The 13,750-nt window shown below is 37.2% G+C and overlaps 2 protein-coding genes across 6 annotated transcripts in view; one reads left to right on the top strand and one right to left on the bottom strand.

Annotated features, from left to right (window-relative positions):
* LOC108306626 (serine/threonine-protein kinase TNNI3K) overlaps positions 1-13,750 on the top strand; it is a 326,709-nt gene that overhangs the window by 249,435 nt on the left and 63,524 nt on the right. The window lies entirely within an intron of this gene.
* LRRC53 (leucine rich repeat containing 53) overlaps positions 4,750-13,750 on the bottom strand; it is a 42,305-nt gene continuing 33,304 nt past the window's right edge. For both annotated transcript variants that reach the window (XM_037739686.1, XM_037739688.1), the window contains 2 exons: positions 11,098-11,613; positions 4,750-7,765 (listed from right to left, as the gene is read on the bottom strand). In XM_037739686.1, the coding sequence (XP_037595614.1) occupies positions 5,448-7,765; positions 11,098-11,613 (2,834 nt within the window). In that variant the 3' untranslated portion in view covers positions 4,750-5,447. The remainder of the gene's footprint in view (positions 7,766-11,097; positions 11,614-13,750) is intronic.

Raw genomic sequence — 13,750 nt, 5'->3', positions numbered from 1 at the left:
ACAATGGGGTGTTAAAGTCTCCCACTATTATTGTGTGGGATCTAAGTCTCTTTGTAAGTCATTGAGAACTTGCCTTATGTATCTGGGTGCTCCTGTATTGGGTGCGTATATATTTAGGATCATTAGCTCTTCTTGTTGCATTGATCCTTTTACCATTATGTAATGTCCTTCTTTGTCTCTTTTGATCTTTGTTGCTTTAAAGTCTATTTTATCGGAGACGAGCATTGCAACTCCTGCTTTTTTTTGCTCTCCATTTTCTTGGTAAATCTTCCTCCATCCCTTTATTTTGAGCCTTTGTGTATCCTTGCATGTGAGATGGGTTTCCTGGCTACAGCACACCGATGGGTTTTGGCTTTTTATCCAATTTGCCAGCCTGTGTCTTTTGACTGGGGCATTTAGCCCATTTACATTTAGGGTTAATATTGTTATGTGTGAATTTGATACTGCCATTTTGATGCTAGCTGGCTGTTTTGCCCGTTAGTTGATGCAGATTCTTGATTGTGTTGATGCTCTTTACCATTTGGTATGTTTTTGGAGTGGCTGGTACTGGTTGTTCCTTTCTATGTTTAGTGTCTCTTTCAGGAGCTCTTGGAAAGCAGGCCTGGTGGTGATGAAATCTCTGAGTAATTGCTTGTTGGTAAAGGATTTTATTTCTCCTTCACTTATAGAGCTTAGTTTGGCTGGATATGAAATTCTGGGTTGAAAGTTCTTTTCTTTAAGGATGTTGAATATTGGCCCCCACTCTCTTCTGGCTTGTAGGGTTTCTGCTGAGAGATTTGCTGTGAGTCTGATGGGCTTCCCTTTGTGGGTAACCCGACCTTTCTCTCTGGCTGCCCTTAGTATTTTCTCCTTCATTTCGACCCTGGTGAATCTGATGATTATGTGCCTTGGGGTTGCTCTTCTTAAGGAATATTTTTGTGGTGTTCCCTGTATTTCCTGGACTTGAATATTGGCCTGCGTTGCTAGGTTGGGGAAGTTTTCCTGGATGCTGGAGAGGATGTGGAGAAGTAGGAACACTTTTACACTGTTGGTGGGAGTCAATCTTTGTGGAAGACAGTGTGACAATTCCTCAAGGACCTCAAAATAGAAATTCCATTTGACCCAGCAATCTCATTACTGGGTATATATACAAAGGATTATAAATCATTCTACTATAAGGACACATGCACACGAATGTTCATTGCAGCACTGTTTACAATAGCAAAGACCTGGAACAAACCCAAATGCCCATCGGTGATAGACTGGACAGGGAAGATGTGGCACATATACACCATGGAATACTATGCAGCCATAAAAAACAGTGAGTACGTGACCTTTGTAGTGACATGGATGAACCTGGAAACCATCATTCTCAGCAAACTGACACAAGAACAGAAAATCAAACACCGCATGTTCTCACTCATAGGTGGGTGTTGAACAATGAGAACACATGGACACAGGAAGAGGAGCATCACCCACTGTGGTCTGTGAGGGGTGAAATAGGGGAGGGACAGCCGGGGGTGGGAAGTTGGGGAGGGATAACATGGGGAGAAATGCCAGATATAGGTGATGGGGAGGAAGGCAGCAAACCACACTGCCATATGAGTACCTATGCAACAATCTTACATGTTCTTCACATGTACCCCGAAACCTAAAATGCAATTTAAAAAATTACATCACATAGAATAGTTTAGGAAAACCTTTTCTTGTATTTCAGTATGAACTTCAGGCATATTTTCTGAGTGAAAGTATGTCAAGCACCTATTCTAGAATTTCATTCTCTCTGTGGATGTGAGCTATGACAAAGTTGACCATACAGTAACAAGCAAGGGAATTCCTTTTGCTCTGATGAAGTGCCTCTTCATAATTATAGCCAATAGGGATGTGGAATTTCTAATTTCGAGATAAAGGTAATTCATTGGCAGGTACTAAAAGCATTTTTTGGGTAGAATGGATGTCTCAAGCAAAAGGTTGGGAAGTGAGAAACAAAAATTGGAATACAGCCAAAGAAGAAGGCTGTTTAAAAAAAAGGGGGGATATTAAAAGGACAAAAATTGATTGCTTAGTAGAAAAGTTGTACTGCTAAGAAGTAAAGTTTATCACACAGAGTCTTTGTTCTGCTGATGAGATGCAGAGGGGGACATAGAGAAAAATCATATTAGGAAAGCAGAGTCCTCAACTGACTTGCAATATGTGGGTAAGGCAGTTAGCTGAGCCCTGGCTTGACTCTGGTAACCACCTCAGCATTGTGAAGTTGAGCTGCTTCTGTATGTGACACACTTGAGTCTTCATTAATTGCCCAGTAAGGTCTTTACCGTGTCAGCAAGCTGCATGGCAAAAAAAAAAAAAAAGAAAGAAAAAAGGGAACAATGGGCTGTTTGTCATTTTTCCTTCAACAATTATTTGTTGAGTTCTTACTGTATACCTCCCAGGGATAGGGACAAGGGATTCAATAGAAATATGAACTCTTAACTTAAATGGAGTTTAAGACCCAGTAGTTACATTGAGACTGGTTGAATGAATACGCACATTCATGAATCTATAGTTACACACCAAGATTAAGGAAGACAAGATTTTGTGAGAACATATACTAAAAGAATACTACCAGCAAGTTGGGGGACAAAGACAGAATGTAGGTTAGTGAAGGTTTCCCAGAAGGAGTAACACTTGCACTGAGATCATAAACAGGAGTTTTCTGAAGGAAGGCAGCTTGGTGAGAAAGAAAAGCAGTCTAAGCAAAGAGAACATGTGAAAATTCATTGGGAGAACAGATACAAGGGAAGTTCTAGTAGTAGGTCGAACACTGATTGTAGCCATGAGGAGGTTAAATCTCTGTATCAGGCATTATTGGAAACAAGTTCATCTTTAGATGGAGGACATTAACATCCTGCTATGCTGGTCATGACTTTCTAGGTTATCAACTTTGCTTCTCCTTTTTTCTTCCATATGTGTCTTTACTTCGTTCCTTGAATTCGAAGCACAGTATTTTCTCCAGGGTGTCTTCTTAGTCAAAATTCATAAACTAGAACATTAAGGATATGGGAAAAGGTTGCTGGAAAACAGTAAGAGATAGAAAAAAAGCCTGATATTAGATGGTGACAGAGTTTGGAAACCGGAACAGGGAATTTGGACATGAAATGATGGCAATTATATTTTTCTCTCTTAAGCCATGTAACAATAAAAGTAATTTTTAGAAAGTTCATCTGAGTTAGATACAAAGGATTTATTTACTTACTCAAAAAATTATATGTAGTTCCCATAGTAGGGCAAGCACTAAATTATCTACTAATGCTCATTGGAATATCTAAGCATTGTTTCTTGATACGTGGGCTGCAAACTGTGTGTTCCAGATTACCCTGGAATGTTTGTTGAAATGAAGATTCTGGGGTCCTAACCTACGTTTACGGAATGAAAATCTCAGGGATGGAGCCGGAAACTCTACATTTTAACAAGGGCCCCAGGTGGTTTGTGCCCAATAAAGATAGAGAACTAGTGGGTTGAAACTCAAGCAAAAGACAATGAAGTTGGAGCAGCCAGCTGGACTGCTGTTTGAGTAATCCAGTTGATTACAACAGGCAGACTACAGAGGTTACCATGGAGATTCAAGGGCAAGGGTAAACCTGAGAACTATTTCAAAGGAAACATCATAAAGAGGTAAGAGACTGGATTTCAGAAATGGAAGAGAGAAAAAGAGACTAGGAGAACTATCATTGCTACCTCCTGAGAGTCAGCTAGCCACAAAGAGTACTCATTAGGCCTCTAGGTATCAGGGATATTGTTGGCAGCGAGAGGAGAGAGAACAAAGCTAAAGGCGCTGCAGGAAGGTGACGGCGGTTTAAAGAAAAAAAAAGGAAAAGGCAAAGGAATGATAGCTACCAAGAAAACAAGTGACCTGTTTTACAAAGTTAAAGAAACTGTCAATTAGGGTGGAGTAAACTTATCATGCAAGAAGTTGGCATAGATACTTGTCTCAACATAAAAGTGCTTTAAAAATAAAGTGGGATCAGGCAAGGCAGATAAGTGCCAGAGGAGTTAAGCCCAAGCAGAGATAATGAACAAAAATACAGAGAAATTAGGATTAAAAGCAATAAAGTCTTGAATATTGGTGAGAAAAGAATAAGAGAGGTAAGAAATTTAGGAACTTTCAAAATAAGAATCTGAAGTCATTTCCTAGCAATCCTGAACAGGAAGGGAAACAAAAGAGGTGGGATATGTAGGCAATATTTATATTGTTCTAATAATCTTATAAGCTTTATAAAGCTTATTTTTATTATATTATTATACCAAATGTAGATATAAAGATGTATAGACCTAGACAGATATAGAGATAGAAGAGGAAGTTTGTTTCCCTTTTTATCTTTTATTACCCCTACTAAAACATGTAAAATATTATAATATTCTAAACAATGAAGGTATGCTTTAAATATTTGGAGAGTGGCCTCAATAATTAAATTATTTGAATATAACTGTATTTTTCAAATAAGTGTGGCTTTGAATGAGACATGTTTATTCTGCTATTGCTTTTAAATTTAATATTTATATTCACATTTAATTCCAGTGTACAAGGAGGAGTTCTCACTCCAAATAATAGTGGCATGCTAAACCCAAGAGATCAAACGTTGAAAGCTATGTACTAATAGGTCATTTGGTTTTCAAAATCTTAAACTAATAACAATTGACAATAAAACTCATTAAAATTCCTTTTGTTCAGGATCCATTGTGTTCATCTTCAAGCCCTGTTCTTCTAAGATGATTGAAGGTGAGATCTCCACCTAGTGGATTTATAGAATTTTGCAGATTTTTATGGAAACAGCCAACTATCCCTGGAAATCTTAATTTTTTTCTCTTAGAGAAATAACAGGTTTTAAAGACTTCTACTTAAATCTAGGATAATTGTCAACAGGACAATTGCAAACGTATGAAATATACCAATATGCATATCGGTTAGACTACAGTTAACAAAGCTGAATTTTTATTTTCATACTATAATTAGGAAAACAGATCAAACACAAATATGAATATATAATTATCTGTGTAGAAAGCAATATTGTAATACCACTAATTGAGATGTGTATAATAATTTACATAAAATAAACATCAAATGTAAATCTGCTTAAATACTCTTCTTATGTAGTCTCATTTGTTTGAGGCTTTTTTTCTTAACGTTTGCTTGCTCTTGCAAGACTAGGCAAAACTTTGTGTACTTGTTTTTCCATTCCTTAGAGAATCATACTCAGTTAATTGTGTCAGACATATCCTGTGACTCCATCTTTGATTTTTGTCATATATTCAACTCTGTGCTTTTATTTTATTGATAAAAAAGAGTTGCTGAGGACATCTTTGTCCTCATTTGTAATTCATGGATCCATGAATCCATTTGTAATTCATGCAAAGGCTAGCAGGTGTTTATGTCCTCTTGAAGAAAGCTAAAGTAGAAAAGGATTATTATTTGGGTTATTTTGTTCACTTTATTCTACTTCTAAAGGTGATGTATTAGCATATTCAGCAGATGGTGGATACAGTACAGGTTTTGGAGCAGAGTTTTCAGCTTCATTTATTCTGCTAGGAACTAAAAGCACCTCATTTTCTGCCTCAAAACTGTCTTTTAGCCCTGGGAAGAGGGAAAGCGCTTCATGTGTCTCCATTATCATTACGCCTTCTTTATGTGCACTATCTTTACCTGGTTGAATATTTTGAACTTCTCTCAAATTATGCATATTACTGTTAATTTCAGGATCTACTTCACTGCAAAGTATGGTTTCATGGGAACCTGTGATACTTAAATCTTTAGCTGTAATAGTCTCCTCAGCAGAGCTCACATCATATAATGCATGTTTTTCACTTGTTCCATTTTCCCAAGTTTGCTGCCTTTCTTTTGTGTTGCCTTTTAAGGTCATTTGTGTGATCTGAATTAACATACTAGAATCTGTCTTGCTTTCATCGAGCATATTTTTCTCTTCTTTCCCTACTATTTTTATCTCTAGTGCTTCAGTGCCGTCATCTCTGGGCAATGCATTTGTGCTGTCAATTCCTTTTTCGCCACTCTTGGTTAGGTGCCAAACAGTTTGACTACTAACAGGAGAAGTACTGATATCCTCGGGAAGCTCTATCCTATTTTGGAATGGAATTGAATTTGTCTTCATAAATGATAGGTTGTTCTTGGATTGTATTTGGGGAATGAGAGAGAAATCATAAGTTTCTGTTTTTGAAAGTTTTTTTCCTACATCATTTTCTTCCTTATCCATAATACAATTTTCTACAATTTGATGTGGTATTTGAGGTTTTGTCGTTAAAGTTTTTTCTTTATTTCCAAGTCGTGCATGACTTGAATTTTGCTCTCTGTGTTGTAAGGCTTCATTTTGGTCTAAAGTGTATTCCTTGTAGTTGTCAGTCTTGTGGACATCTAAAAGTTGCGTTAGATTCCTCGGGGACAAAAAAAACTGATTTAGCTCACTGGTCTTTGATACATTCTGTTCCATGTATTCAGCAGAATATGTTGTCCCTTGGTCAATAGTCCCCCTGGAATGTTGGGATGGTAAAACATCGCTTCCTGTATTTTTCAAAGTAGTTGGTAAATAACTAAGCACTTTAGATTCAGGCTGAGTTGCACCTTCCATTGGCTCAGTTGAGAATTGAGAGTGTGAGTGTCTGTGCTCAGCATCAGTAGGTGTAGGCTGAGGCAATTTTGATGCGCTTCCATCAGGAATATGGCCAGCTGAGTGACAGTTGTTTTCCATAGAGCTCTGGTTGACTACAGACAAGTTGTTAGCACTGAACAGGGGGGCATGTTTAGTGTTTTGTTGGTAACGTGGGGTCTGCTTTGAGGCATGTTTCAAAGGCAGCCTCTTTGAAGTGAGTCTAACATAGTTGCTACTCTCTGACTGTTGAAGAAAATCTGCAGAAGACACAGTATTTATTTTGGCTTTTGTCTCAGAAGTTTTGGATAGTTTCTTACAAGGTAGTAATACTTGCTTGCATTGCTTTGGGAGGCCTGACAAGGATTTTTCTGGATGGACTCTAACTTTTCTAAAAGGATGTAAATTTAATTTTATCTTTAAGTTTTGTCCTTTAATTTTCCCGTTGAGGTCAGACTGATGGATTCTCTTCCTTTTCAGAACCCGTGAATTAGTAAACCATTTTTCTCCTTTGTTTCTCTTCCCAGTGTTGCTACATTTTTTGAGATCCAACTTAGTTAGTTGATTACTTTGATTTTTCTGCTGTTTCCAAGGGGTTGACGTTTTGGGTGATATCATCAACCTATTTATTTCTACTAAATCAGGATCATGGAAGCTAACCCTCTTTGGAGAATATGCTTTCTTGATTTTTGTTGATAATCCTGATAAATCTATGTTGTCTTCACTCGTAAGAAATTTTTCGATTGCACTGTTAATTTGGATTTGCTCTTTCTCAGGCTTTGAGTGTTTTCTACGATTTGGCTTCTTTTCTTTCATGTAATCTTCAAATTGATTACAGGGCACATATTTACAGATAAGAGAATTGTTCGGCTGAAAATACCTAGGTCTACTCTGTTTTAACAGTCTGCAAGGATCATCATATTTTGATCTATGTTTTTGTACGGTCTTTTGTACATAGTGTTCCTCAGGCTCACAAGGCTTGGATGATGAGCTTGTAATAAAATGTCTTTGCCTATGAGGTTGTAAGCCATTGTCTTCTTTTTCTATTGGAGGCTGCCATGATTGATTTGTTAAATGCTTCTCAAGACTTTCTCCTGCCAAGGCTGAAGCCGGTGTTGCATATCTTCTTCTAAATGTGTCACTGCTGTTATCTGTGGAGCAATAAAGGCAAGAATTTAGCACTTAGCAGAGTTTTACAACCCCAACCAAACAGATGCTTAGAAACCTTATGAAAAGTATAAAACTGACTCTTCTGATAATTCCAGCTCTTGACTGTTTCCTAATTTTTAACCAAATCTACAAAGGACATTTGTCAGTTTTGTAGGTTTTGCAATGAAACTCTTTATGGTCACACTGGAGTCAGTTGTGATGCTGACTTAAAAGTTGTGGAGTTAGAAATGTAAATGCTACTTATAGTCATATATGTTTAGTTGTTGGTTATATTAGCTTTAAATATGAATAACATCTAACTCCTTTTTAAATGGCTCTAGTAATTTTTTCCTGAATTCATTTCCCATTAGCAACTTAAATATTGGGCAGAACATGGGTGCAATGTTGAGTAATGTTCAGGTTTCAGAGAATAACCTGGACAAGGAAAGGGAAGTACTTGAAATACTATTGACTCAATGAAAGCGGAGACCATATCTGTTTTATTTCCCATAACTTAATAAGTTGTTCATTAAATATTTGCTGAATGAATAGGTATTTTGAAATATAGCCTGGTTTGTGTGACAGCAGTTTTTGTCTGGAACTTTTAAAATGATATATATGAATACAATATTTAATCTTATTAATCTTATAACTTCTTCTGCTAGCTTCTTTTAAATGTCTGCCTGCAAATTTCTCTTAGTGTTACAATCTTTCATTCACTAAAATAAAACAGTACATGGCCTCACCCCCTATAATTTCAGCACTTTGGGCAGCTGAGGTGGGAGGATCACCTGAGGTTGCCAGTACAAGACCAGCCGGACCAACATGGAGAACCTCATCTCTACTAAAAATAAAAAATTAGCCAGGTGTGGTGGCGACTGCCTATAATCCCAGCTACTCAGGAGGCTGAGGCAAGAGAATCGCTTCAACCCAGGAGGCAGAGGTTGCAGTGAGCTGGGATCATGCCATTGCACCCCAGCCTGGGCAGCAAGAATGAAAGCCCATCTCAAAAAAAGAAAAAAGAAAGAAAGAAAATTTAAAAAGAAAACAGTACATAATGAACTGTTTAGAAAGAAAGCTTCCTTTTACTATTCGGGGATAGATGTCTCTATGGCCCTATAAGCATAAATAATATTATTGACAAAAAAATAGTAATACCATTAATTGCGCACATGCTAAAAGCTAGGCATTGTGCTCATATCTCTTTTAATATTCACAAGAGACGTTATCCATTGGACAGATCTTACTCTCTTATAACTTGTACAGATGGAGGAATAAGCTTCAAATAAGTTAAATTCTTTCCCCTAGTCACATATCAGCTAAGGGTTCAAACCAGGAATTAAATCCAAGTCTATTTGACATTAAATGACCCTATTGTCTTAACCACAATGCATCTAAAATTTAAAATTATTTATTAGTATACTTTCTATTATTTTATGAAATATTTTCATTCAGAAAAAGAAAAGTTTTCTATTCTGTGAGAAAAAAGGAAATTTTAACCGCAAAACATCCAATAGATCTTAATAGCATGACTGCTATTTAAAAGGCTCCTCTTTTTTTCATTTTTAACTTGTTTGGTGTTAGGCTTCAAAATTCACTTTTAGTAGACAGAAGATGTACTGTCAGCTCCTAAGGGTAGAGACACTTCATCTCCACTTTGCCCCAAGAGATGATCTAAGTCACAGACTAGCATCTAATTCCAATCTAAGATCTGCTATCAACATTCTGGGTGACCTTGGAGAAGCCACTTGCTCTCTGGGTATTAGGATATTGGACTAGATGGGAGCTTTATGTGAGTATACAAATTATGCTGGGGAAAGAATCTGTAGCCTTTGTCAGAGTCTCAGGGAGTTCTGTGACTCAAAGACAAACATTAAGAGCTATTAGTTTAGATCTAAAGTCCCCTCTACCCTGGAAAGCCTATAATTCTGTTCCCAAGTCAGACGGCATAATCGGAGTGGCATTTTTTCTTTACCAATTTCTGTTCTGGAGCAGATATGATGTTGGCTGTTTTCTCCTCAAATACCTGCCCTCTCTAGTTCTGGTACAATGCCTGGCATGTAGCAGAATTTCAGGTATTTCTTAAAAATATTCATGTAAGTCTGACAAAACATTGTTCTCAGTATGAAACAACAGAGTGGGTTTTAAATGGTTAAAAGACTGCATCCCCTTCAGTTACAAGAGTTTTCCACAGAGAAGTGCAGGCATTGGACAAAGTTAAAAGATGAAATGAAACATCTGCCTAAGGTATGATTCTAATGAAAGGTTAAGTGCTTATTTCCTTCTAATATAAAGCCAATATGATGTGGTTTCTATGGTGTATGTTTCTTTCCTCAGCCATCCCTGTCTTGAGTGAAATTATCAACCCCCAGACACTGGTAAGAACCGGAGTGTGGGAATGCAATGAAATAAACTCACATCCTACCTTGTAACATACGTGAAATAACATATGGTTTTATTCTTATCCAGTTGCCCCTAAATCCATCCTTAGGGCTAGACCCCTGTGGTAAGAATTTCTTGATACAGCACCTCTGTCATTCATATTCTTAGAGAAAGCTCTTCTTGTTGTAAACCAATTCAAATAAATGACAGGAACCTCTTTACAGAGCAGCTGTCACCGTTTTCACTGCTGAGCCTGAAAGCATAGCCTTGCTATTCAGGAAGAAAAAGGAAGACATTTAATTCACTGCCTCCACCTAAATATTGACATCGCCCATGTACAGTGGGTAGATGTCACGGCCAGATTCACTTGGCTCCCAACATGGGACGATGAATTAAGTCCTGACTTTCCCTGGACTGGGAAGTTATCATCCCTGACAGCTCAGCAAGCAAAGTATGTTTCTTGACATCATTCCTGAAATGAATCACTAGCATTAGAAGGCCCATTCTTCTAACATGTCATGCTCTGGGAAGGTTGCTTACTGCAGAATTGGCATTAGAGCTCAAAGGATGTTGGAATAAAAGCTGATACTAGCCATCCCATAGATCTTAACAGTACTATGGCTATTTAAAAGACTACTTTTTTCTTTTTTAAACACTGTTAGGTGTTTGGCCTCAAAATTTACTTTTAGCAGCCGAGAGATGTACTCTCAGCTCCTAAAAGTAAGAATACTTTATCTCCACCTCACCCTAAACACACACACATACACATACACATACACACACACACACACACACACACACACACACACACACACAGTATTTTTAGAAAAGGAATAGACTAGTGCTACAGTGATTTTTATAGCATTTCCTGTTGAGGAAATTAAAGGAGGGAGGCTCCCTCCTTCAATAAGAATTAAACAGAGTGAGATTTTCTAAAACAAGACAAACTCACCTTCTGTTCTTACTACATGCTGTTGCAGAGTTTGAGGCTGGACTTCTCCAGGCTCAAGATTCCTTAGCTTTTCAACTTTCTTTGGATAATATGTTGTAAGTAAGCTTGCTTCATTAAAAGCTGTCATATTTCCAGGAGGCTCTGAACAACCTGAATGCGGCAATCTATCATCCTGGCAAAAGAAAGTACTGTCTACCCCATGGTCTTTCTTTTTCAGATTTCCAAATGATCCATCAAGGGTTGTGGACTCAGAGACCAATGTTGCTTGATGGCTATTTATCTGTAAAAGTGGCATTTCCTTTCTGGACCCCACAATGGACATGACCTTTATCTCGTTTTCCTGAGTTAAGTGGCAGTTACAGTATCCCTTAGTGTGGTAATTTCTTGCCTCATGAGCACACAGGGGTTCATTGAAGGTTCTGCAACAAAGGTTTTCTGATGTGTGTTCATTTGCTTTGCCTTGTTGGAGTTTCCAGTTAAATACAACTAAACCTAGGCACGTGAGACCAACAGCTCCTGTGACAAATAGAGAGACCATTAAAAGATAACATCTTGGGAAGAAACATATAAATCATCAAATGTAAAAACCACAAATACAAAGGTTAATGACTTGAAAGATATCAGAATGGGTAGGAAGTCCTTCACCATTTGGAAAAATATCAGTCCAGAGAGAGGCTATCATGGACATTGTTCTACTTTCCAATTTAGATCTTTATACATATTAAAGATTATAAGAAACAACACCATCTGGAATCTCTTTGGTAGAAAAAAGGGCTGTTTCATGAGCTGAAATTCATTTAAGATAAAATGGGTCCTGCGGTAACATTAGTTTTTCTGTCTATGGCACTTCCTTTTATGAGCTCTCATAATAGAATGAATGACATCTAATATCAGACTGCCTGGTACTGTCATTTCATGTTCTATGCAAGGACCAGTGTTTCTCAAACCCAGATGCCGACTCTAACCTGTTTCTGTTTCACTTTTTCCTATCTTGACAAATGGCCTCCTCAACCACCTAAATGTTCAAACCAGTGTCCCTGAGGTCATACCCTCATTATCTATCACAGTGATTTTCCTTGTTTCTTCACACTAATAAAGTGTATTATTGTGTTTATTCGTTCATTTGCTTCTTCACAGACTGCCCTCCTCTGCTAGAATTAAGCACTGTGAGGCGACAGATTCATTCAGCCCTGTTCAACATTCTATCCCTAGTGTCCACAACTCTGAGACAAAGGAGGCACTCCAGAAATGTTTACTAAATATTCTTAAATCAACAGAAGGGATTCTGTTTATGAATCCTGATAATGAAATCTCTGGTGATCTAATTTTATACATCCTCAAGATGTGATTAGGAAGACATGGTGTCAGTACAGGTTGAATAAAGAGATCTGTGTCCTAAGCCCACATCTGCCTTAGGACAGTGCCCTTCTCTGGAAATAAGGACAGTGAATGAGATGATCTCAGCGTCTAGGTTCTTTGATTGGCTACACCATGCCTAGTTCTACCCACTGGAGACAATGTTAATGAAAACTTAAATGAAAAGGGAAGTTATGTTTTTTTGTTGTTGTTAAGGATGAAGAACAAACAAAGAGAATAGCAGTTTCTGGTAAAATTCTCAAACCATTGTATAGTTTACCATATCTTGAGCTCCTAAATCCATTTTAACTCATTTACCAACAATACACCCTTGGAAAGTGCTATAACATACTGAAGTAATCTCTATTAAAGGCACATTTTTTAAAGTTGTAGCAAAATTATGTAAATAATAATCCTTTTATTGACAGATTCTAGAGTTTAAATTATCCCAAACAAGGGTTTTGGTTTTAAAATGTTAAAGTACATATTAAAAAATTAAATATTAGAGCTACTCCTTAACTCATATGGGTAAGAAAACTCAAGATACAAAGCTATGTTCTCACAATTTTCTTGGATATTTTCCAATTTCTCTAACACTTATTTTACCTTCTTTCTCAAATAAGGATAACTGATTAAATAATATATGTAACATAGTTAATACAGTGCTTTGATATCATAAAGTTCATGAGTGTTCATTGCAATTTGTGATTATGATTATTATTACTGAGCTACCATTGTTTAGGTTTTACATTGCTCTATTGGTTCCTGGAAGACTCAGCTATTAGAAAAAAACTTTAAAAAGTCATTAGGAGGATATTTTATATGACTGATGCAGTTAGTAAGCCAAATAATAAAGGAAGGAGAAAGCTAAGTTTTCTTTAAGCTAAGTGAATCAGCCATTGAAATGAGAGTAAACATAATCTGATTATAAGATACAGTTTCCCCTCTAATTGTGTCTGAATGGCAGGGACCCACTCACTCCCCTGCTGTTGATGCTGGGTATATATCTGTATCCCATTACCAGTCAGGTGTGGTCACTTGCCATTAGTGCAGAAAGCAAAAGCAGCAAATGAAGCTTGTAGGCAGGCAGAACGTGCTGTTAAGAGGATTGTTTGAATTTTCTTTGCCATGGGCATTGTTTCTATTTTTAAAAACTGTTCTAACAATCTTTGAGAGTTGGCAAGAGAAAAAGGGAAAATTAATGATAAGTTCTCATTGAAACATTAGAAATACGTTACAGCTTCATAAAAACTTTTTATCTACCAGTTCGTAGCATTAAGTGTCAAGATATTAGTGT

The sequence above is a fragment of the Cebus imitator genome, unplaced genomic scaffold (genome assembly GCF_001604975.1).
Source record: "Cebus imitator isolate Cc_AM_T3 unplaced genomic scaffold, Cebus_imitator-1.0 Scaffold3, whole genome shotgun sequence".
NCBI lineage: Eukaryota > Metazoa > Chordata > Mammalia > Primates > Cebidae > Cebus > Cebus imitator.
Note: the sequence above shows the minus strand (reverse complement) of the source record. Positions and strands in the feature narration are given on the sequence as shown.